Here is a 26,516-nt window from a genome sequence, read left to right on the forward strand (position 1 = left end):
TAATCCTCTTGTATTGAATCGTATTGTTGCTGTATTGTCTCCCTTCATTTTGTTAAGCACTGCGCAATTTGTTGGGGCTATATAAATCCTGTATAATAATTATAATAAAAATGCACTTGTGGGTTTAACCAATCATTTTTTTGCACAATTCACCTTAAAGGGGGGCGTCGCAGAGGGTTTGTCCTATAACCACATACATTTGATAATATCAAATTGATGTCCCTCATTTGCCTCTTAAAAAAGTTGGGAGGCCATATTACCAAATACCAAATGTCCAGAACTGATTTTTAACATTTGGCTTCCATTGACTTCAGGCGGGTTACGATTCAGCACCCCAGGTACCTTTGGCTAATCTCTTTTGTTCATATAACACAGAAATAACAAAGTATATAAGTGTTAAAGGACCAAAAATAGTGTATGTGGACCTAGGATTACTCAATGGGTCGGATTTACTATTTACTTCAACTGGAGAGTGCAAAATTGGGTGCAGCTGTGTATGGTAGCCAATCGGCTTCTAGCTTCAGCTTGTTCAAAAGAACCTGAAAGCTGATTTTTTTTTTTTTGAGGGGCTTTTATTCAGCTTTTGCTTCGTTTTGGAGGTATTGCAGGTAAAGGATATCCCAGGATGCACTGGGAAGCCAACAAGCGAACCAGAAAAATGTCATCAGAAGTCACTTCTGGTTTATGTGTATATATTCTGGAAGTGTCTGGTGCAGATTTCACATTTGATGTGCAGTGTGGGGCAGCAGGAAGGTGAGCAGGGTCCAGACTGGAGCAACTAGCAGAAATCATGGGAATGCTATAGTGGAAGGCGAGCAGAGGATTAGTAGAGCGGGGGGATCGGAGCAGGAAAAACGAGCAGATGTCATTCGTGGTGAGAAGCATGGGAGCAATATGGAGGGAGGTGAGCAGGGACCAGAGAGAGAGGAGGATTAGCAAACCAGAGGATCAGCAGAGCTAGGGGTTACTACTGAACGGAGGATCAGTGGACCTGGAGGTTACTACTGAGTGGGGGATAAGGAAAGTTGGGGACACTACTGAGTGTAGCTTCAGCAAAGCTGGGGATACCACTGAGCAGAGGATCTGCTGAACGAGTATAATAATAGGCTGAGTATCTGCTGAACAAGGGTACTAATAGGCTGAGGATATACTGAACGAGGGTACTAATGAGTTGAAGATCTGCTGAACATGGGTGCTAATGAGTTGGGGATCTTCTGAGTAGGGCTACTACTGAGCTGGGGTACTGAGCCCCTTTAAAACAAATAGAAAATCAACATACTGTACATGGGGCATTTACCAAGTTTCAATAAAGCTTCAAATAAGCATCACCAAAGCATCAAAAACACATCAAAAAAGCATGCTGAAGCGGTAGGCACTTTAATGTGTGTTAAAGTCAAAAGAAGCGTAAATTAGCCCTTAGGGTATCAGAAAGAGTCATAAAGTGTATACATATAAAGTAGTTTGTAAGGAGTATAGTTTAGAAAGGTCTATGTGCGTGCCCGTGTTACCTGTGTGTGTTTGGCTGGCTTAAACCAAAACAGCATATAAACAAAATGTTCTGTATAGATCACAGAAAAAAGGAAGGTTATTAGTCAGCAATAACATGGCGGGCTCTAGGTAAAGTGAACATAGACATTTATTGGTAAAAAATTCTTAGGGTGTAATAACAACCATGCAAGGTAAAATGTTGGTGAGTACAATCAGTGCAAAGACAAGAAACAAGACATACATAACATTTAACCACTTTACCACCGGAGGATTTTGCTGTCTTCCGTCCAGGCCACTTTTTGCGATTCGGCGCTGTGCGACTTCAACTGACAATTGCGCGGTCGTGCGACGCCGTACCCAAACGAAATTTACGTCCTTTTTTTTCCACAAACAGAGCTTTCTTTTGGTGGTATTTGATCACCTGTGCGATTTTTACTTTTTGCGCTATAAACAAAAAAAGAGCGTTTATTTTGGAAAAATAACAATATTTTTAACATTTTTTTATATGAAATTCCCCCCAAAAAAGATGTAAAAACCAATTTTTTAAAAATTTTTTGGCCAATTTGTTTTCTGCTACCTATGTTTGGTAAAAAAAATCACAATAAGCGTATTTTGATTGGTTTGCGCAAAAGTTATTGCGTTTACTAACAAAGGGAAAGATTTCTGTCATTTTTGGTGTTTTTTTTTAACGCGTAATGGCGGCGATCTGCGATTTTTTTTGTGGGACTGCGACATTGCGGCGGACAGATCGGACCCTTGACTGACATTTTTGACACTTTTGGGGTTACCAGTGACATTACTGCAGTAATCAGTGCTATATATATGCACTGTTACTGTAAAAATGACACTGGCAGGGAAGGGGTTAATTTTATTGGAGAGGGAGGGGTTAATGTATGCCTGGTGCTTACTGACGTGTAGGGGGGGAGGTGACTGAGTGAGTCATGGACAGATCGGATGTCCAGCTATGCTGAACAGTCCGATCTGTCACTCCCTGTCACTATGGAGATCCGCCCGCTTGTGTTTACACAGGCGGGCGGATCTCCACACTAGATCCCCGGCGATCGGGGCAGAGCAGCGGCGATCGCCGCTGCTCCTCCCCTGGCCCGACTCCCGCTGTGAATGAAAACAGCGGGAGCGAGCCTCCAGCGGCGCACAAGCGCCGCCCAGAAGGGGGAGTGTCTGACGACGTTAATACTACGTCGTCAGACGATAACAAACCACTTTGCCGCAGTACTATTACCGTACTCAGTCGGCAAGTGGTTAAACATACAGTGACAGAAACCGGCCGGAAGATAAATTAAACTTCAAGAATCTTAATAGATATATATTCAATCAAATGCAAATTGCAGTAATAATGTTCTTGAAGGGGCTCCTTGAGGGGCAGTGGGTCGCCACTAGGTTAGGTAACTATATTGTGCCGTTAATGTTGGGTGTTAAATCCAGTGAGATCACTCAAAATGGTGCTGTTGGTATGCTTTAGTTTTTTGGGGAGAGGGTTGGGGAGTACCTCAATCCGAGAGGCAGTTTGGTGAGACAGCATAACTGTTTAAGGTTGTTGCCGTATGATGATACATCAATCGTGGGCTGGTGTGGCTTGACGGGGACTATGCAGAGATCTGACAAAGATGTCTTGATCGCTGACGGTGTATTACCGTTTCTTCACCCCTATTGGTGGCAAGGTGTTGCTCGTGGTTACAGCTAATTATCTTGTATTTGTTGTGTGGGGGTATGGGGTAGTGCAGGGGATTTAAGCAGAGCCTGCAACGATCTGGTATGTACCTCCGATTCCCGCTGACCGCTTGTAAAGTATGGCGGTTCAGTGCGGTGAAGTAAATGTTTGTCCCGCTTGCTCTGACGGCTTAGAGCCGTTTCTTCACCCCTGCTGGGCAAGTACCCATTACCTTGTCAATGATCCGTGGAGCGAATACACCTGCCTTTCCGCCACCGGTCTCCGTATGTGCCGCCTTCGGTTTCCGCTCTCCCTGGCAGTCCTGGCAGTCCGTTGCCTGTTAGGAGTGATGAGAGGATGTGCCGCCGGGCTATGACATTGACGCGTTTCGCTTCCTATTGCGTAGCTTCGTCTGGACGTAGGTTGAGTCAGTCGGCTGATCCCTTTTATCTAGGTCTTCTCAGCTGTACTGACTTAGGGTTGATCGTGATGAGGGAGTTTCTGGGTGTCGATTCTTCACACCGGTTGCTGTAGGGGCATAGCTGGAGGAAGTGATTTGGGATCAGACCGCGGGATATTGATTGCCCGATTTAGGTCGATCATGCATTGAGTTCTATAAAACATCTGTATTATTTTTAAGGTGCACAAATCTTAAAATTCGCGGGTTAGAGTATGGATTCATTCTGGTCACAGATCCCACTATCTCTGTTGAGTATGTACATAAATACAGGATTGTCATTTGATATAAGGCAATAACTATACCTGACAAACAATTATTGTTACTGCAATTTTGGTAATGATGGTTTCTCATTGAGTCTAATATGAGTGGAGTCCCGTTTAAAAACCCCTTCCAGGTTTTCTTAACATAAGTAACCTTATGGATGATCAAAGGGTCAATTTAATCGATCATATATGGCTTAGTTAATATGTGCAGGTAGAGTCTATCTGCATGTTTAATGACTATATAGTGTGTATATACTTGACCCCTAAAGCGCAGGTAGTTATGTGGGGCTCCAAAGTTGCAGTTCATGTATACATTCACAGGTATTATCTGAACACACTGACAACATGTAACAGGACGATAGTTAGAAGCTTGTGTGAACTGATTGTTTTTACTATAATAGTATTATGTCTATGCATTTACAGTCCGTCTGACATTATCATGTTAATGTTGTCAGTGTGTCGTTATGTGCCGTGATTCTAAGTGAGAGGATGTTATGAACGGGATGGGCCATGGTTTTGTGACTGGCCAGTAGGGATGGAGGACTGAGAAGAAGGGGGAGGGAATTTGTATCCCTTTGGTTCAGTATGAGGGTCAGGGTGTTATCGAATTGCTATCAGTAAATGGGTAGTTATTTAATTGGATGGACTAGCCCATACCCCCACACAACAAATACAAGATAATTAGCTGCAACCACGAGCAACACCTTGCCACCAATAGGGGTGAAGAAACGGTAATACACCGTCAGTGATCAAGACATCTTTGTCAGATTTCTGCATAGTCCCCGTCAAGCCACACCAGCCCACGATTGATGTATCATCATACGGCAACAACCTTAAACAGTTATGCTGTCTCACCAAACTGCCTCTCGGATTGAGGTACTCCCCAACCCTCTCCCCAAAAAACTAAAGCATACCAACAGCACCATTTTGAGTGATCTCACTGGATTTAACACCCAACATTAACGGCACAATATAGTTACCTAACCTAGTGGCGACCCACTGCCCCTCAAGGAGCCCCTTCAAGAACATTATTACTGCAATTTGCATTTGATTGAATATATATCTATTAAGATTCTTGAAGTTTAATTTATCTGCCGGCCGGTTTCTGTCACTGTATGTTTAAATGTTATGTATGTCTTGTTTCTTGTCTTTGCACTGATTGTACTCACCAACATTTTACCTTGCATGGTTGTTATTACACCCTAAGAATTTTTTACCAATAAATGTCTATGTTCACTTTACCTAGAGCCCGCCATGTTATTGCTGACTAATAACCTTCCTTTTTTTCTGTGATCTATACAGAACATTTTGTTTATAAAGTGTATACAGTGTAATAAAAATGGTATTTTTTTAGACAGTCAAAAAATAGTACATAATTATGCCCAATACAAGACTACACATAGTAAAATATTAACACCATGCTCATATTTCCTGTGTTGCCTGTCTATTATTCTGAATAACGAGAACATAGTCTTTTAAAGGTCCATTTATAGCATAATGGCAACATTATTGCAGAGAGATGAGCAATCGACTCTACGCGCTTCATTGATTTCCAACTTCTTCGGGAGTGGTTGTTAAGTGTAATGTTCCGGTACCTTTGGTACCCTAAATTACACTTTCCACAAGTGTATGCGCCCTACCATTTACTTTTGGAAAGGTGCGCATACACCTTTAAGACTGGAGCTGTCATCACTCAGCGCCGGACTAGATGGCTATTTAAGGCGTCGGTTCTCACTCACATGTGTTCGTTCAAACACCCTTACTTGGATGCTAACCTTGCTTGAAGCTTCCATGCTTGCAAGCTTACTTCGCTGACGGAACCTCGCTGCGCTGATCCCTTTATCCCGCTACTGGATCATCCGCCTCTCCTGAACCACCCTTCGGCTGTATCGCTAATAGTGCTAAGTACCCCGCAGGGGAATTCTCTATAAACTTATACTAAGCTTACACTATCTAGCTCTGCATAGTAAAGACTGTTTATTACATCTGCATAAACTAGATTGCTAGCTCTTGAGACTACTGCTACTTTTCTGCACTGGGTTGATCTCTTTTGTATGTCCACCTGCTATTCTATCGTCTGCTATCATACAACATTGCTAAACCTTCCTGCATCCATCTGCTACTGTCTCACCTTCAAGTGTCTATCACCTATCACCTCCACTCAACCTATCCCTCAACCTTCATCATTGTGTTACCACATACATAAAGTCATTCTAGGAACCAGCTTGCTAACTGTGTGTATTTACTGGCTGAAATAAGACCTTCCACACATGATGAGTCATTGAGGTTGGGAATGGTATCTCAGCATATTTCTTACATGACTACTGACGTGGATCTATTTCTGCAGCTGAAAATCCACACCATATAAGAAACGCAGGAGCGTTACATTAAGCCACTCTGACCTCATTATACTATATGCTCTGTCTCCTATTCCTGTGTGCCCCTGTGTGTGTGATTTATAAAAAAAATGCAGATTATACCTGATTTCAGAGCTCCCCTCGGCGCTCACGTGACCGGGCCGCATGTCCCTCTCCCCGTCTGACAGCTGCAGCGGACGGGGCAGAGGGATGGTAGTGGAGGGACATGATCAGTGGCAGAGGGATGGGATCAGTTGCAGGCGGATGGTGGTGGAGGGATGGAGTCAGTGGCAGAGGGATGGAATCAGTGGCAGAGGGATAGTGGTGGAGGGATGGGATCAGTGGCAGAGGGATGGTTGTGGAGGGATGGTATTAGTGGCAGAGGGATGGTGGTGGAGGAATGGGATCAGTGGCAGAGGGATGGTGGTGGGAGGCATGGAATCAGTGGTAGAGGGATAGTGGTAGATGGATAGAATCAGTGGCAGAGGGATGGTGGTGAAGGGATGGGATCAGTGGCAGAAGGATGGTGGTGGGAGGCATGGAATCAGTGGTAGAGGGATAGTGGTAGATGGATATAATCAGTGGCAGAGGGATGGTGGTGAAGGGATGGAATCAGTGGCAGAGGGATGGTGGTGGAGAATTGGGATCAGTGGCAGAGGGATTGTGGTGATGGGGGGGCTGGGATCCATGCCAGAGGGATGGTAGTGGAGGGATAGGATCAGTGGCAGAGGAATGGTGGTGGAGGGATGGGACCAGGGACAGAGGGATGGTGGTGGAAGGAAGTGATCAGTGGCAGAGGGATGGTGGTGGAGGGATGAAATCAGTGGCAGAGGGATGGTGGTGCAGAATTGGGATGGTGGTGGGGGGATGGGATCCATGCCAGAGGGATAGTAGTGGGGGGATAGGATCAGTGGCAGAGGGATGGTGGTGGAGGGATGGGATCAGTGGCAGAGGGTTCAAGTCAGTGGCAGAGGGATGGTGGTGAAGGGATGGGATCAGTGGCAGAGGGATGGAGGTGCAGGGATGGGATTAGTGGCACAGGGATGGTGGGGGGAAGACTGGGATCAGTGGCAGAGGGATAGTGGTGGAGGGATGGGATTAGTGGCAGAGGGATGGTGGTGGAGGAATGGTATCAGTGGCTGAGGGATGGTGGTGGGAGGCATGGAATCAGTGGTAGAGGGATAGTGGTAGATGGATATAATCAGTGGCAGAGGGATGGTGGTGAAAGGATGGGATCGGTGGCAGAGGGATGGTGGTGGAGAATTTGGATCAGTGGCAGAGGGATTGTGGTGATGGGGGGGCTGGGATCCATGCCAGAGGGATGGTAGTGGAGGGATAGGATCAGTGGCAGAGGAATGGTGGTGGAGGGATGGGACCAGGGACAGAGGGATGGTGGTGGAAGGAAGTGATCAGTGGCAGAGGGATGGTGGTGGAGGGATGAAATCAGTGGCAGAGGGATGGTGGTGCAGAATTGGGATGGTGGTGGGGGGATGGGATCCATGCCAGAGGGATAGTAGTGGGGGGATAGGATCAGTGGCAGAGGGACGGTGGTGGAGGGATGAGATCAGTGGCAGAGGGTTCAAATCAGTGGCAGAGGGATGGTGGTGAAGGGATGGGATCAGTGGCAGAGGGATGGAGGTGCAGGGATGGGATTAGTGGCACAGGGATGGTGGGGGGAAGACTGGGATCAGTGGCAGAGGGATAGTGGTGGAGGGATGGGATTAGTGGCAGAGGGATGGTGGTGGAGGAATGGTATCAGTGGCTGAGGGATGGTGGTGGGAGGCATGGAATCAGTGGTAGAGGGATAGTGGTAGATGGATATAATCAGTGGCAGAGGGATGGTGGTGAAGGGATGGGATCAGTGGCAGAGGGATGGTGGTGGAGAATTGGGATCAGTGGCAGAGGGATTGTGGTGATGGGGGGGCTGGGATCCATGCCAGAGGGATGGTAGTGGAGGGATAGGATCAGTGGCAGAGGGACGGTGGTGGAGGGATGGGATCAGTGGCAGAGGGTTCAAATCAGTGGCAGAGGGATGGAGGTGGAGGGATGGGATTAGTGGCACAGGGATGGTGGGGGGAAGACTGGGATCAGTGGCAGAGGGATGGTGATGGGAGGGATGGGATCAGTGGCAGAGGAATGGTGGTGAAGGGATGGGATCAGTGGCAGAGGGATAGTGGTGGAGGGATGGGATCAGTGGCAAAGGGATGGTGGTGCAGGGATGGAATCAGTGGCAGAGGGTGGGATCAGTGGTGGAGGGATGGGATCAGTGGCAGAGGGATGGGATCAGTGGCAGAGTGATGGTGGTGGAGGGATGGGATCAGTGGCAGACCCCCCCCCCACAATGGTGGAACTCCAGGGCCCAGCCGTTAGTGTGACTGCTGCAACCCTGGTAGTCCCGCCACTGATTAGTATATTATTTCTGCTTTTTCTGCAATATTCTTGATTCAGCGGCTGTTTTTTAGTGGTTCTTATGCTGTGTCCACCACATCCATGCTTTGTCGGGATACAAGGGTGGTGTGCGTCATCAGTTGCAGTTGCTGCATTAGTTATCCACATCAGCAGACGTACATGCACAGTCTACTCAGAACAGACTACCAGGGTCTTCCCTGATCTGGATGGAGGTCAAAGTCCACTGAGAACACACTACCAGGGTCTTCCCTGATCTGGATGGAGGTGGTACAGGATATACGGGAACCCCAACCTGCCCAGGGGCTCCATGAGTTGTCAGTCCACCCCTGGTGGGGGGTGCTAAGTCTAAAGTGCCCGGGCCTATTTTGTGTCCCAGTCCAGGCCTGGCTGTGACGCTGTTCTAATGAAAGCATGCTGGATATTGCATCTGACAGCCATGTAGGCCCTAGGGGTGTAGAGGTACTGCTGTTTAGGCATTTGCTGTGCTAGTCTTCCCTTGTTTGGCAAGGTGTCTCTTGTATAAGATTGCAGGGTAGTGACAATTCCTCTCTCCAGCTTCCTTTCTTTCTTTCCACAGCTCCTGCCTGGAGGCAGACCCCACCCCCTTCCCTAGGGTCCCCACCGAGGCCCCATGACTCCAGTCTCAACACTCCACCTTCCACCCAACAACAACCCCTTGCTGACCAGGCTCTTTAATATTTATGGGCCTCCCTGACCACCCTGCCAGGCCTCCTGTCTGGGGATTGGTCAAACTCCCATAAATATTTAGATACCTGCCTCTGTACTTCATAGTTACATAGTTACATAGTAGTTGAGGTTGAATAAAGACAATAGTCCATCCAGTTCAACCTGTGTAGGTGTGTGTGGCTGTAATCATCTCACATAGCCCTGAATGTCCTAATCCTTGAGATGTATGTCTAAGAGTTTTTGAAAGCCACCATACTTTCCGCAGAGACCACCTCTTGTGGTAGAGAATTCCACAATCTTGTAGCCCTAACAGTAAAGAACCCCCCACGTTGCCTGAGGTTAAAACGCTTCTCCTCTAATCACATTGTATGCCCTCTTGTTCTCATGCAATCCCTTCGACTGAACAGCTTTTTTTCTAAGCTGAGATCCCCATTGAGATATTTATAAATTGCTATCATGTCCCCCCTCAGGCGTCTCTTCTCCAGGGAGAATAAATCGAGCGATTGCAGACGCTCTTCATAATTAAGGTCCTCCAATCCCCTAATCAGTTTAGTTGCCCTTCTCTGGACTCTCTCCAGCTCCAACACATCCCTCCTGAGGACTGGCGACCAGAACTGGACAAATTACTCCAGATGCGGTCGGACCAGAGTTTTATAAAGTGGAAGGATTATAGTCTTATCTCTGGAATACATCCCTTTCTTTATGCATGCTAATATTCTGCTGGCTTTGGCAGCTGCCGCTTGACATTGCATGCTATTGCCTAATCTATCATCAACCAAGACTCCCAGATCCTTCTCCATTTTTGATTCCCCCAAGGGTTCCCCTCCTAACGTGTATTGTGCTTTTATGTTTCTAGTCCCCAAGTGCAAAACCTTACACTTCTCCACATTAAACCTCATTTGCCATGTCGTTGCCCACTCCGTTATTTTGTGCAGGTCATTCTGTAGGATATCTGCTTCATGCTGTGCAGTTATTGCCCTGCCCAATTTTGTGTCATCTGCAGAAACTGATATAGAACTACTGATCCCGACCTAAATGCTGTTTATGAATAAATTGAACAAGGTTGGTCCCAGGACTGAGCCCTGGGGCACCCTGCTTGCCACCTCAGACCAGTCTGAGTATGCGCTGTTTATTACCACCCTTTTTTACACGCCCTTTTAGCCAGTTCTGTATCCAAGAGCAAACCCTGCTGTCGATACCTGCAGACCTTATTTTATAAATTAAGCGCTTGTGGGGAACTGTATCAAACGCCTTAGCGAAATCCAAGTACACAACATCCACTGGTCTCCCCCTATCTAGCTCACAGCTCACCTCCTCGTAGAATGTTAGGAGATTGGTTTGACAAGAACGCCCATTTGTAAACCCGTGCTGGTTACTGCTGATGATGTTGTTGTCTTTAGCAAACTCTACAATATAGTCCCTTATCATCCCCTCCAGAGTTTACATACTATCGATGTCAATTTCCCGGGACATGCCTCTGACCCTTTTTGAATATCGGAATCACGTTGGCTTTCTTTCAATCCCCTGGTACATTTCCTGTCCTAATACTGTCAGCAAAGATCAGGAACAGTGGTCTAGATATAACCTTACTGAGTTCCTTGAGTACTCTCGGATGTACGCCATCTGGGCCTGGTGATTTGTTTGTGTTAAGTTTATCCAGCCTTTCCCTGATTTCACCCTCTGTTAGCCATAGTGGCAAGTCCTGTGTATTACTACTAACCATACAGTCATGGTCAGTGTACCCCTCCGTTTCCTGTGTAAAGACTGACGAGAAAAAAGCATTCAGCACGGTTGCTTTTTCAGTGTCCTCTGTAACCATCCTCCCATCATCGTTAATTATGTGTGCAATATGCTCAGCCCTTAGCTTTTTTGCTGTTGATATATTTAAAGAATTTCTTAGGGTTCTTTTTACTATCCTCTGCTATTTGTCTCTCAAAGTTGATTTTAGCCATCTTTATTTCGTGTTTACTTTTCTTATTTGCCTCCTTGTATTGCTCGAAAGCCGATACTGTGCCCTCTGATTTATATTTCTTGAAGGCCAATTTTTTTCCCCTAATAAGTTTTTTAACGCTATGGTTTAGCCAGCCAGGTCTGGCTTTGTCTCTTCTAAATTGATTTCCCATAGGAATGCACTGCAAGATGCATTTGCTTAATATGTTCCTAAAGCATTTCCATTTTTCCTCTGTGGTCAGTGTTCCCAGGGTTTGGTCCCAGTTTACCCTTTGCATCAATGAGTACAATTTTGGAAAGGTTGCCCTTCTGAAGTTTAGGGTTCTTATGTTCCCCACTTGCTTTGTTATATTGGTATTTACACTAAATGTGATCATCCTGTGATCGCTAGAGCCCAGGTAGTCCTGGACCCCTACCTCCAAGATTAGGTCTGGGTCATTAGTGATCAATAGATCCAGGACTGCGTTTTCTCTAGTCGGAGAGTCCACCAACTGTGACATGTAATTATCCTGTAAGCAAACAAAAGAGTTAAATAATGTATGACCGAAGTGTCAGTCTCATAAAATAACTCACCCCGCGCACAATAATCTGATGAGAAATAAGTGGCAACAAACAAAAAATTATAAAAGACGCACAGTCTCAAAGCAGCTGCTATACACAAAGAAATGTTAAAAAAGGTGTTGAGAATATTAAACCAAGTAAAATAGACTGAACACTAGCAGCGCTAAAAAAACAGGTCTATTGTATAAAACAATGTCCTTAAAGACTCATATGATATATGTGTATACAGTCCATGCAGTGATAAACTGGCACAATCCGTCCACCAGGGCAGGGGTGTGAAGGGTCCTGTCTGCTCTCCCAAAGTTCAAACACACTCCAGTGCTCCCCCCCTAAGATTGAACACTCACCAGAAACCGGTGAATATAGAGCCTTCAATGAGGTCCACCAATCAGCGGGTGTATAGATCACTGCTGGGCTGCACCTAGCTGCTCCTTCCTCCAACTGTTCCTCAGTTCAAAAATTCATGTAATTGAACAAAGTGGGGGCAACAATAGTGTAATTCCGTAACACTTTATTAAAATCACACACAATGCAAGCCCCTCTCCCCTCCAAATGGCTACTTACAAGAGGGCAGTGGAGTGCAGTCATAAAGCTCAAAATATGTACACTTGATAACCATTCCAAATCATTCCTGTAGCCCAATAGGAATAACGAATGATAACCAGTGTGGAAGGTATAGCGACCGCGCACATCGGCTCTGACGTTTCGTCCACTTGACTTCTTCTGAGAGCCCGATGTGCGCGGCGCGGTCGTGATCCTTTAATGCAGACGCCGGCGCATGCGCACCAGAAATGGAAAATCGGATTCTATGTAAGAAGGAGAAACAATATCTGGTACCTAGCTTCAGCAGAATACCAACGATTTATACGTTACCTAAAGTCCATAAGGACATGGTCAACCCTCCGGCTAGACCAATAGTTAATGGTATTCAATCCGTAACATCGAGGCTAGGAGAGTACCTAGACTTCTTCTTACAAAAGAGTGTATTACTGCTAAGATCATATCTGAGGGACACTAAGGCCTTTTTGATCGCTTTAAGAGAGGTGGAGTTACCGAGCAATAGGGACATCTTTCTGGTTACAGCGGATGTCTCGTCTCTCTATACGATCATCCAACATGATGACGCATTGCTCGCTTTCAATTGGGCCTTTAGTAAAAGGGACAATGTCCCTGATATTCAAAAACGATTTTTGAGAGATGTTCTTGATTTCTGTCTAGCGCATAATTATTTTTGGTTTGACAGCACGTTTTACCAACAGCAGAGAGGTGTAGCTATGGGGGCGAAATTCGCTCCCAGTTTAGCTAACTTATTTATGGGGGAATGGGAGGACCGGTCGATATTTGCCGCCCAACATGAAGAGCTGATCATGTATCGTCGATACATCGACGATTTATTCTTCATTTGGGCAGGGACGGAGTCCGCTTTGGTGGAGTTCTGCGACAAACTGAATGTCAATAACAATAACATTAAGTTAGACTTCAGCTGGAGTCGCGAAAAGATCAATTATCTGGACGTGGAGATATCCCTCCTTGACGGTCGGCTGAAGACTCAAGTGTACTTCAAGCCGACCGACCAGAACGGATATCTCCCCGTCCAGAGTGGACACCACCAACTATGGCTGTCTAATATCCCCAGGGGACAGTTCCTTCGTGTCAGAAGGAATTGCACCATGGAGGCCGATTTTCTGAAACAGTCCCAAATCTTAAAGGAGAGATTTGTTGAAAAAGGGTATCCAGCTGCCAAATTGGATGAGACAATAACGGAAATAGGTTCCTTAACTCAGGAAGAGTGCTTGAGGGACTCGGTAAGAGAAAGGACACAGGAACATGAATGGAGCTTTATTACACAGTTCAGTGCCCAGTATCGCGAAGTGGAACAGGTCTTTAGAAGACACTGGCCTGTACTGCGCATGGACAAGCTCCTTTGTGGGGTGCTGCCTGATTCTCCCAACTTCATTTACAGAAGGGGACCAACATTTGGGGATCAGGTAGTAAAAAAAGTATTAGACCCTCCAAAGAAACCTGTCATGTTTTAGGACGAGAGAGTGGGTTTTTTTGCATGTAGGAGGTGTAAGACATGTAAACAGGTAAATACTCATTTGAGGAATTTTACCAGTTTTACATCGCCTTCGAATGGTTAAACCTTCGAAATAAAAGACCTAATCACTTGCAACACCACCCATGTGGTTTACTGTTTGCAGTGTCCCTGTAATTTACTTTACATTGGGAGGACCAAACGGACAATAACCACGAGAGTGTCTGAACATATTACAAACATCCGTAATGGGTTTAAGGATCACAGTGTGTCACTCCATTTCCGAGATTTCCACAATAGGGACCCTACTCACCTCAGATTTTGGGGTATAGAGAAAGTGGAATCGGTATGGAGGGGCTCGAATAGGGTTCGTGAGGTCTCGAAGCGCGAAACACACTGGATCTACCTGACGGATAGTCTGCACCCCAAAGGCTTAAACGTTGATCTGGATATCAACTGCTTTATTAGCAATTATTAATTGTAGGGATGAGGTTTTTATCCAGATTTCTTGGTGGCAGTACGTTTGCATCATATGTAGATTAACATCCAATTTTGAAATCATCCGGTGTGGGTATATATGTTTGTAGAAAGATCATGTGCTGAACCTTTTTTCTTTCCCTGGTGTTTCCTTTTTGGTTCTATTTTCTTATATCTGTTTTTATATATATTTATATATATTTTAATATATTGGGTACTTTTTTATTTATTTATATTGATCCAAGATTGTGTTTACGGTTACTCCAAATTGGAGTCTATATATGTCCTTTATGTGTATATTTATATATTTCTGTAAGATTTTAATATTTTAGATATACATGTCTATGAATTTTTTGCTGCTATTTATGTACCATTGATTTAGTTTTATTATTAATGTACTTTATGTATCAGACTGCATATGTGATGCTTGATTTTTAATATTTTTTCATTGCGTGCATAATATTAGTACTTTTCATGTAGTTGCTGATGTCAAGTGTAAGGCACTCAGTGATAAATATGGATGCTTTGTACTATTAATACTGTTGTAAATTGCCCCGAGTCTATATGCTGGTATATAGTGGTATAGTCAAGTGGGAGGGCTGATTCGGTTTGGGGAATATACGGGTCCAATAAGATCTATTTCCCAGTCCGGAGCCCGATGATAAGGGGTGTCTGCAGAGCCGGTGTTTTCGGATGTGGACGATGACGAACTTCCGGGGGTGTAACCGGAAGTTGTCATCGATCATCGGGTCTCAGGCTGACGGCGGATGTGCGTCATCACGTCCGGCCGGAAGTGCGCACCCGAGCATCGGAACACCGATGCAGGATGTGTAATAAACTCCTTACACTTCCGGGTGACCCCTAAACGGACGCTGGTGCGCATGCGCCGGCATCTGCATTAAAGGATCACGACCGCGCCGCGCACATCGGGCTCTCAGAAGAAGTCAAGTGGACGAAACTGGTTATCATTCGTTATTCCTATTGGGCTACAGGAATGGTTTGGAATGGTTATCAAGTGTACATATTTTGAGCTTTATGCCTGCACTCCACTGCCCTCTTGTAAGTAGCCATTTGGAGGGGAGAGGGGCTTGCATTGTGTGTGATTTTAATAAAGTGTTACGGAATTACACTATTGTTGCCCCCACTTTGTTCAATTACATGAATTTTTGAACTGAGGAACAGTTGGAGGAAGGAGCAGCTAGGTGCAGCCCAGCAGTGATCTATACACCCGCTGATTGGTGGACCTCATTGAAGGCTCTATATTCACCGGTTTCTGGTGAGTGTTCAATCTTAGGGGGGGAGCACTGGAGTGTGTTTGAACTTTGGGAGAGCAGACAGGACCCTTCACACCCCTGCCCTGGTGGACGGATTGTGCCAGTTTATCACTGCATGGACTGTATACACATATATCATATGAGTCTTTAAGGACATTGTTTTATACAATAGACCTGTTTTTTTAGCGCTGCTAGTGTTCAGTCTATTTTACTTGGTTTAATATTCTCAACACCTTTTTTAAAATTATCCTGTAAGGTTTCCTTGAATAGATGGGCCTTCTGTGAGTGTGTAGTCCCCTGTTCCCAGTCAATGTCAGGATAATTGAAGTCCCCCAATATGATGACTGATCCCAGTTTTGCCACTTTACCCAGTAGTGCTAAAAATTCCAGCTCTACCTCCTCCCCTTGTTTAGGTGGCCTATAGCAAACCCCCACAATTACTTTTCCCTTTTCTCCTTCCCTATGGAGTTCTACCCACACAGATTCTAAATCCATGCTCATCCCTTCCGTAATGTCACTCCTCTCTATCACCTTTACATTGTTCTTGACATAAAGACATACCCCTCCCCCTCTTTTTCCTACCCTGTCCTTCCGGTATACCGAATACCCTTGGATATTGGCCAGCCAGTCATGTGAGGGGTCGAACCAAATCTCCGTTATTCCCACAAGGTCTATGTCCTCCTCATGTACTAACATTTCCAACTCATCCATTTTATTAGCTAGGCTCCTGGCATTAGCATATACCCCTCTTAGTATATTACGCCCACTAATTTCTGGAGGTTTGCATTGACCTCCAGGAGGAGATGATAGAGACATGATCGGCAGAGCCCTCCAGCCTGACCTTAAGCTGAACCCACAGCAATTCCCAGACTCGCTTAACTACTCTGAGTTAACATAAAGTTATTTACCCTAACTGTGCACTAGAGGGTGCTACATCATTTCTCAAACTTGTATTTCTAAGAGCATTGGCCAACATTCTGCACTGTTTGTTACAGAATTCATAATGAATTCTTCTACAACAGATAAGTTTAGCCTTTGCTTTTTCATTAAACAGGGAATTCAGTTTGTCCCTGAGGGCTTGGAGCTGTTCTCACACTTTTATACTAAAGGACTGCTTATGCCCAATCTCCAGTATTCTGATTTCATATAATAAGGTATCTATCAGGGAGTTAAGGGGTTACTTACTTTGAGACCCTAATTAATAGGATTCCCCTAATGACACAAAAAGGTAGAAGGGAGAAGTGTCCTCAGTGGTGTTGGTGGTGAAGAATAGATCACATTTTTTGGGATTTTGTATTTATATGTAGGTTCCTAAATGAGTGTTTCATTTTGTTTCCAATGCCATGGATTTGGTACAGTTTCCCCTTTTGATAGGGAACGGCGTGTAGGGGCAGTGCCATCTTAAGGGCATTAAAGGGCCCCGGGCAATGCAGTGCACTGGGGCCCCCGCCTACACAATCACCCACGAGAATAAAAATGCAAATTATCGATAAGGCAATATTTATTGGTACAGCAGTGCCAGGCTAAAGACAGCTTCCAAATTTCGGTGGCTGGGTCTGGTGAACACACACACGGACGGGAGTCAAACTCGACTATCCTGTGTGTGCCTGTTCCCGTGGAGTTGGACAGGCATTCCTGCAGTTGTGGGCTCCCCCCTCCATGGCCCAAGTGGCCTGACAGCAGTGCAGGGCCGACAGGCGCTTGCCACCTGCTAAGTTCAGCGGCAAGATGCACACGGGAATCGGGACTAATGCTTGGCTGGGGCTGGGTCACTGGGCAGGTGGGGCCGCCTGGGAAAATGGGGCCCCTGGACAACTGCCCAGCGTGCCTATTCGGTAAGATGGCCCTGTGTAGGGGCGTGGTCAGATAGCGTAAGAGAGCCTGTTGTTGCCATAGACAACAGGGGAAGCACTTCTTGAAGAAACAATATATAGTCAATCCTAGTGTACATTTGGGAAATGGCAGAGTAAAATATATAGTCTTTGTCTTGTGTTTTAATGGTTCTCCAAGTATCAACTAATTGGTAATCATGGAATGCCTTTATTGCTCTTTTAAATTTTGAGTAAGGTAGATATGATGCCACTTTGGAGGCACCCAATACTGTAGGGATTTAGTTCAATATTGCAGTGTCCTCCCTCAAGAAGGAGGCCTTCTGTATGATGCTGTATCTTGGCTGGAAATGTTTCTAAAGTTGGTACTCCTCATTTTGCTAAGTAGAGGCTGACCAAGGTGATCTTTCTCAATACCTTACCACCTGACATATTTCACCTATTACCCTACCACCCAGAGTTTGTTGTCAGGAACACCTCCTCATAGAAATTGGTGTTGTTTGGAAGGGGAAAGGGTTTAGGCCCATGTGGGACAGACTTTAAATTTCTTTAGGAAAAGGCCAGCAGTAAAAGGTGCGAAGAGGACTCAACAGGACTCTGCCAAGGGACAACACTCAAGGCCACACTACAAGAAAGGGAAAGTCTGGCAAGAATTAGAATACATTTTACTGCAATCTCATGAAATGTCTGGAGTCCTTTTTGCTGCAGAAATCGTAGACTAGCAATATCGGAAGGAAAGTGCCTTTACTGTATTCCTATTGTATACAGAACAGTGCATTTGCTGGGAAATGATAGGCAGAGCGTACCTGTGTGTATGTGTGCACTTCCTCATAGAAATTGGTGTAGGTAGAAAGCAGAAAGACCCGTGTGGAAAGGACTATAAACCTTTTAGATAAAAACACCAGCAGCACAAGGTGAGAAGGGTATTCTACAGGACTCTGTCAAGTGACAACACTAGAAGCCACATTATAAGAAGGGGAAAGACTGCCAAGGCCAAGAACCCATTTTGCTGCAATCTCATGTCTGGAGTCCTGTTTGCTGGAGAAATTGTGGACTAGCAATAACAGAAGCAAAGTGACTTTTATTGTATCATTATTGCATACAGATCACTAGGAAATGATAGGCAGAGTGTACATGTGTATATGTATGTACTTTCCCAAAGAAATTGGGGTAGGTAGGAAGTGTGTATGTATGCACTACCTCAAAGAAATTGACATAGGTAGAAAACAGAAAGGGTTTACGCCCATGTGGGAGGGACTATAAACCTTATAGATAAAAACACCAGCAGCACAAGGTGAGAAGAGGATTCTTCAGGACTCTGTCAAGGGACAACACTAAAAGCCACACTACAAAAAAAAGGAAAGACTGCCAAGACCAAGAACCCATTGTACTGTAAGCTCATGAAACAACTGGAGTCCTGTTTGCTGCAGGAATCATGGACCAGCAATCACAGAAGCAAAGTTACTTTCATTGTATCCCTATTGCATATAGACCAGTGCATTTGCTAGGAAATGATAGGCAGAGTGGACATGTGTATATATATATATATATATATATATATATATATTTATGCACATATGTAGCACTTTGAACGTTTTGTATTTTATTCCTGTAACTACAGTATCTCACAAATGTGAGTACACCCCTCACATTTTTGTAAATATTTTATTCTATCTTTTCATGTGACAACACTGAAGAAATTACACTTTCCTACAATGTAAAGTATTGAGTGTACAGCTTGCATAACAGTGTAAATTTGCTGTCTCCTCAAAATAATTTAACACACACCCAATAATGTCGAAACCGCTGGCAACAAAAGTGAGTACACCTCTAAGTGACAATGTCCAAATAGTGTCAATATTTTGTGTGGTCACCATTATTTTCCAGAACTGTCTTAACTTACTTGGGCATGGAGTTCACCAGAACCTTCACAGGTTGCCACTGGAGTCCTCTTCCACTCCTCCATGACGATATCACAGAGCTGGTGGATGTTAGAGACCTTGCGCTCCTCCACCTTCTGTTTGAGGGTGCCCCACAGATGCTCAATAGGGTTTAGGTCTGGAGACATGCTTGACCACTCCATCACCTTTACCCTCAGCTTCTTTAGCAAGGCAGTGGTCATCTTGGAGGTGTGTATGGGGTTGTTACCATGTTGGAATACTGCCCTGTGGCCCAGTCTCCGAAGGGAGGGGATCATGCTCTGCTTCAGTATGTCACAGTACATGGTGGCATTCATGGTTCCCTCAATGAACTGTGCCAGCAGCACTCAAGCAGCCCCAGACCTTGACACTCCCACCACCATGCTTGACTGTAGGCAAGACACACTTGTCTTTGTATTCCTCACCTGGTTGCCGCCACACACGCTTGACACCATCTGGACCAAATAAGTTTATCTTTGTCTCATCAGACCACAGGACATGGTTCCAGTAATCCAGTCTGCTTGTCTTCAGCAAACTGTTTGTGGGCTTTCTTTTCCATCATCTTTAGAAGAGGCTTCCTTCTGGGATGACAGCCATGCAGACCAATTTGATGCAGTGTGCGGTGTATGGTCTTAGCACTGACAGGCTGACCCCCCACCCCTTCAACCTCTGCAACAATGCTGGCAGCACTCATACATCTATTTCCCAAAGACAAACTCTGGATATGACGCTGAGCACGTTCACACAACTGCTTTGGTCAACCATGGCGAGGCCTGTTCTGAGTTGAACCCGCCCTGTCAAACCGCTGTATTGTCTTGGCCACAGTGCTGCAGCTCAGTTTCAGGGTCATGGCAATTATAGGCTCCCGGGCAATGCACTGCACTGGGGCCCTGCCTACACAATCATCCACGAGAATAAAAATGCTAATTATCGATAAGGCAATATTTATTGGTACAGCAGTACCAGGCTAATGGCAGCTTCCAAGTTCGGTGGCTATGTCCAGAGAACACACACACGGGTGGGAGTCAGACTCGACTGCCCTGTGTGTGCCTGTTCCCGTGGAGGCAGACACACATTCCTACAGTTTTGGGCTCCCCCTCTGCGACCCAAGTGGCCTGACAGCAGCGCAGGGCCGACAGGCGTTTGCCATCTGCTAAGTTCGGCGGCGGGATGCACACGGGAATCGGGACTAGTGCTTGCCTGGGGCTGGGTCGGGCAAGTGGGGCCTCTGGGCACCTGCCCAGAGTGCCTATTCGGTAAGATGGCTCTGCTGCTCCCCATTCACACCTGAGACCTTGAAACACTAACAAGTCACATGACATCGGGGAGGGAAAATGGCTAATTGGCCCAATTTGGACTTTTACACTTAGGGATGTACTCACTTTTGTTGTCAGAGGTTTAAACATTATTGGCTGTGTGTTGAGTTATTTTGAGGGGACAGCAAATTTACACTGTTATACAAGCTGTACACTCACTACTTTACATTGTAGCAAAATGTAATTTCTTCAGTGTTGTCACATGAAAAAGTATAATAAAATATTTACAAAAATGTTCGGGGTGTACTCACTTTTGTGAGATACTGTATATGTGTAAAGTGGTGCATACGTACAGATGTAAAGTACTGAATGCAGACTATCTGCGTTTGAAGACTTACGTCATTACTAATGCGCCACTTCATGCGGGTAGCAGTGCATACCTGCACACAGCTCCCTACACCCATTTATGTCTATGGATGGCAGTACAGAGCACCAGAATTAGACAAACTGCAGGAATCAAGAAGAGAAACCCCTCTTTCTTTGTCTTATAAAGTTCGGAGGTATTGTCAGGATTATTGGGGAGATAAAATAAAAGAAAAATGGAATTATAAAGGCCATGTATATTCAGTTCTATATAGAGATAAAGTTCCTCCTTCTGGATTCGGATTATGGTAATTTTACTGTCCCTTTGTTCAATACAATATAAAAAGGGAACCCCAGATGTAATAGGACACACATTACAACAACATTCATTACACCTACAACACACATGCTACTTACATCCATACATATACTCATCTATACATACTCCATCTTGCTCCATCATTTATCTGAAACTTTGAAGGACGCCAAACGAAACTCCTCCCTAACTGGCCACCATTTTGGGAAGGCAGCCATCTTAAGGACTCTGGTAATGACCATTTTAAGCTAGCAGCCATTTTAAATATGGAAATACACCTTGCTGTTTATTTGATTATTATTTAATATTGTTTATTTCCTTCCTTATATGTTTTATATTACATATTTAAGGGTAATGAGATTACAATCCCAGCCGTATGAACCATAGTAGATTTTTCTCTAGAGACGGATTTTTGTTTTTATACGTTTTTATTAATATGAGATTTAGCGCAATATTAGCGATATTAGTCTCCTGTTTTGCATAGCCTATTCTCACTCCAACTGCAGCGGAGTGACCGTTGACTGCGCAATTCGCAGACAATTGTGGTCTGTTTATATAGAACACTTAGCTATGGTTTCTACTATACCTGGGGAAAACGTAATCTTGCTTTATTTTTAATTTAATTGAACTATATATCACATTGCATTTATTGTTTTAGTTTATATTTTATGTAACGTTATCTCTTTGTGTTACCTCAAGTCTAACAATTTATTGTGAATACATGTCTATGTATTCACATGTATTCACATATATATATAAGAATATTATATACATACATATATATATAAGAATATTTATTCACTACTGTAGACTGTTTTCACTGAGATTGGTATATGCTGTTAAAAAGAAATTAATCGATTAAAAAGAACTTGTTACATTGTTGATTTGTGAAAATAAGTTGAGATTCTCCTATCTTACAGATCTTTGCTTATTTACATAAATGGAGACACTGTTATATCAGAGCAGTATAAATATTCTGACAGTATGCTTATCTTCCCTCCTGCAAAGAAAAAAAACTCCCTTGTCTATGCTTTGATCTCAGTTTCATATATTAACGATCTGGCCCAAACTTGCACTTTGTGGAAGAATGTGACCCACCCAACTGCATTCTCCCTCAGAGATTTTTACTATTATTTCTCTATTCTGCTGTTAGCGATTGGATCACCTGCTCTTAGAGTTGAGCTGGAATGTTCCGTCTGTGTGAACACTTTTACAGAACCTGTAACCCTGAAATGTGGACATAACTTCTGCCGGGTCTGTATTGATCGTATGCTGGATACACAGGTGGAGTCTGGAGATTATTGATGTCCTGAATGCAGAAAAAGCTTTAGGAGTCCTCCTGCACTGTTCAGGAACATAACATTGCGTAACATAATGGAGAAGTTGCTATCTGCTCAGCCAGATCAGGAGGAGTCCAGAGTCTTCTGTACTTACTGTGTGGACTCTCCTGTACCTGCTGTTAGATCCTGTCTGCTCTGTGAGGTTTCTCTGTGTGATAAACACCTGAGAGTGCACAAAAAGTCCCCAGAACACATCTTAACTGATCCCACCTTGTCCCTGGAGAGCAGGAAATGCTCCGTCCATAAGAAGATCCTGGAGTATTACTGCACTGAGGATGATACCTGTGTCTGTGTGTCCTGCTGTCTAATTGGAGAACATAAAGGACATGAGATGGAGTCAATGGATGAGGCTTTGGAGAAGAAAAAAAATAGAATGAGAAAAGTTCTGCAGACAAAGATAGAGGAGATGGAGGAAAGAGTCCAAAGTCTAAAGAAACACATGAGGGAAGTAGAAGAAAATACTCCTGGTGACACCGAGAGAGTCATTTCCCTGTTTGTAGAGCTCAAGAAACGTCTGAAAGACCTGGAGAAGAGAGTCCTGAGGGAGATATCTGGGCGGGCAGAGTGGATCTCCATCTCCATCTGGAAACTGGAAATAAAGAAGGAGGAGCTGTCCAGGAAGATGCATCACATTGAGGAGCTGTGTAACATGACGGATCCACTGACTGTCTTACAGGAATCAGACACAGGTGACTTGTGTGATACTGAGGATGGAGATAATGAGGACAGAGAGAGACATGAGAAGCTCCTCAATGATGGAGGGGGTCTGGATGTGGCTGGGATTATACACACAGGTTTATCTGATATAATAACACAGGTAAATGTAATTTTCCATATACAGGAAGCTGCAGACATATTACTGGATGTGAATACAGCATATAATCATCTCCATATATCTGACGATAGGAAAACCGTATCCTGGTCAAATGAGAACCAGGATCGTCCCGAAACACCAGAGAGATTTCAGGATTATCCTCAGGTGTTGAGCAGCCGGAGTTTCTCCTCAGGGAGACATTACTGGGAATTGGATGTCGGGGGGTCAGATAGATGGAGAGTCGGGATGTGTTACCCCAGTATAGACAGGAGGGGAGATTGGTCATTTATTGGAAATAATGGTAAGTCTTGGTGTTTGTACAGGGATGGTAATCAATATGGGGTGAGATATTGCCACAAACCCATCCCCTTCCTTGGCAATATCTGTAGTAACAGATTTAGGATATGTCTTGAATATGAGGCTGGGCGGATCTCCTTTTATGATCTGGGTGACCCGATTCGCCCTCTCCACACCTTCACCACCACCTTCACTAAGCCCCTCCATGCCGGGTTTTATGTTTATGGAGGTTGTATAAAGATTTGTGGGGGGAATCAGGAGATGTGAGATATCTTCTGAGGCACCATATATCTGCCCATACCTGTGCGTGTCCCGGAACAGGGATCCATAGAGTTCTCCCGGAACAGAGACTGGTCTCGTAGTAAGGATCAAGAGCCAGAAGGACTGGCTCCTGTCATGTGATTACTGTGTTAGCATGTGATTGGTTAATACAGTAATGCATTTTTTTGGAGCCTTCCACATATGTCTTTCTCTTCTGTGAGAAGGAAAAGATACATTGTATGTAACAAATAAAAAAAAAATAAATAAAGATAAAATATCTAGATCAGGTTTTAGTCCAGGTTAGAGTCAGGGTCAAGGTCAGGGTCAAAGGTTAAGGTCAGGGCCAAGGGTTAAGGTCAGGGTCAGTATGTTTTAGATAGGACTAAAAATATGGGTTTTTTTTTTTTTTTATGTCGGGGTCAGAGTTATTGTCGGTGTGTTTAAAGCCAACTCTATACTAATGTTTCTGGATCCTACTATGGTACCAAGAACAATTAATGCAAATATACACTATATTACCAAAAGTATTGGGACGCCTGCCTTTACACACACATGAACTTTAATGGCACCCCAGTCTTAGTCCGTAGGGTTCAATATTGAGTTGGCCCACTCTTTGCAGCTATAACAGCTTCAATTCTTCTGGGAAAGCTGTCCACAAGGTTTAGGAGTGTCTATGGGAATGTTTGACCATTCTTCCAGAAGCGCATTAGTGAGGTTAGGCAATGATTTTGGATGAGAAGGCCTGGCTCAAAGTCTCTGCTCTAACTCAATCCAAAGGTGTTCTATCAGGTTGAGGTCAGGACTCTGTACAGGCCAGTAAGGTTCCTCCACCCCAAAACTCGCTCATCCATGTCTTTATGGACCTTGCTTTGTGCACTGGTCAGGACTCTGTACAGGCCAGTAAGGTTCCTCCACCCCCAAACTCGCTCATCCATGTCTTTATGGACTTTGCTTTGTGCACTGGTCAGGACTCTGTACAGGCCAGTAAGGTTCCTCCACCCCCAAACTCGCTCATCCATGTCTTTATGGACTTTGCTTTGTGCACTGGTCAGGACTCTGTGCAGGCCAGTCAAGTTCCTCCACCCCCAAACTCGCTCATCCATGTCTTTATGGACCTTGCTTTGTGCACTGGTCAGGACTCTGTACAGACCAGTAAGGTTCCTCCACCCCCAAACTCGCTCATCCATGTCTTTATGGACTTTGCTTTGTGCACTGGTCAGGACTCTGTGCAGGCCAGTCAAGTTCCTCCACCCCCAAACTCGCTCATCCATGTCTTTATGGACTTTGCTTTGTGCACTGGTCAGGACTCTGTGCAGGCCAGTCAAGTTCCTCCACCCACAAACTCGCTCATCCATGTCTTTATGGACCTTGCTTTGTGCACTGGTCAGGACTCTGTACAGACCAGTAAGGTTCCTCCACCCCCAAACTCGCTTATCCATGTCTTTATGGACCTTGCTTTGTGCACTGGTCAGGACTCTGTGCAGGCCAGTCAAGTTCCTCCACCCCCAAACTCGCTCATTCATGTCTTTATGGACCTTGATTTGTGCATTGGTCAGGACTCTGTACAGACCAGTAAGGCTCCTCCACCCCCAAACTCGATCATCCATGTCTTTATGGACCTTGCTTTTGACACTGGTCAGGACTCTTTGCAGGCCAGCCAGGTTTCTCCACCCCAAACTCACTCATCCATGTCTTTATCGACCTTGCTTTGTGCACTGGTCAGGACTCTGTACAGGCCAATAAGGTTCCTCCACCCCAAACTCGCTCATCCATGTACATGCACTGGTCCAAATCATTTGGTGGAGGGGGGATTATGGTGTGGGGTTGTTTTTCAGGGGTTGGGCTTGGCCCCTTAGTTCCAGTGAACACTTAAGGCGTCAGTATACCAAGACATTTTGGACAATTTCATGCTCCCAACTTTGTGGGAACAGTTTGGGGATGGCCCCTTCCTGTTCCAACATGACTGAACACCAGTGTACAAAGCAAGGTCTATAAGGAAATGGATGAGCGAGTTTGGGGTGGAGGAACTTGACTGGCCTGCACAGAGTCCTGACTAGTGCACAAAGCAAGGTCCATAAAGACATGAATGAGCGAGTTTTAGGTGGAGGAACTTGACTGGCCTGCACAGAGTCCTGACCTCAAACCAATAGAACCTTGGGGAGAAATTAGAGTGGAGACTGCGAGCCAGGCCTTCTTGTCCATCATCAAAAATATGCTTCTAGAAGAATAGTCAAACATTCCCATAGACACACTCCTAAACCTTGTGGACGGCCTTCCCAGAAGAGTTGAAGCTGTTATAGCTGCAAAGGGTGGGCCAACTCAATATTGAACCCTACAAACTAAGACTGGGATGCCAATATTGTTCATGTGCGTGTAAAGGCAGGCGTCCCAATACTTTTGGTAATATAGTGTATATGGTATCACCATAAACGTTGGGAGTAGGAGAATTTTTTTTTGGGGGGGGGGGGGGGGGGTTTGTTGGTGGGTTATA

At 44.8% G+C, this 26,516-nt stretch overlaps 1 protein-coding gene across 1 annotated transcript in view; it reads left to right on the top strand.

The window, feature by feature from the left end:
* LOC309553062 (uncharacterized protein) overlaps positions 1-26,516 on the top strand; it is a gene marked incomplete at both ends in the record, with an annotated part of 78,451 nt that overhangs the window by 37,104 nt on the left and 14,831 nt on the right. Inside the window, 3 exon segments of the mRNA XM_082253960.1 lie at positions 13,088-13,649; positions 22,712-23,188; positions 23,246-24,027. Coding sequence (XP_082110086.1) covers positions 13,088-13,649; positions 22,712-23,188; positions 23,246-24,027 — 1,821 coding nt within the window.

The sequence above is a fragment of the Pelophylax lessonae genome, assembly GCF_965119305.1.
Source record: "Pelophylax lessonae genome assembly, chromosome: 4".
NCBI classification, from domain to species: domain Eukaryota; kingdom Metazoa; phylum Chordata; class Amphibia; order Anura; family Ranidae; genus Pelophylax; species Pelophylax lessonae.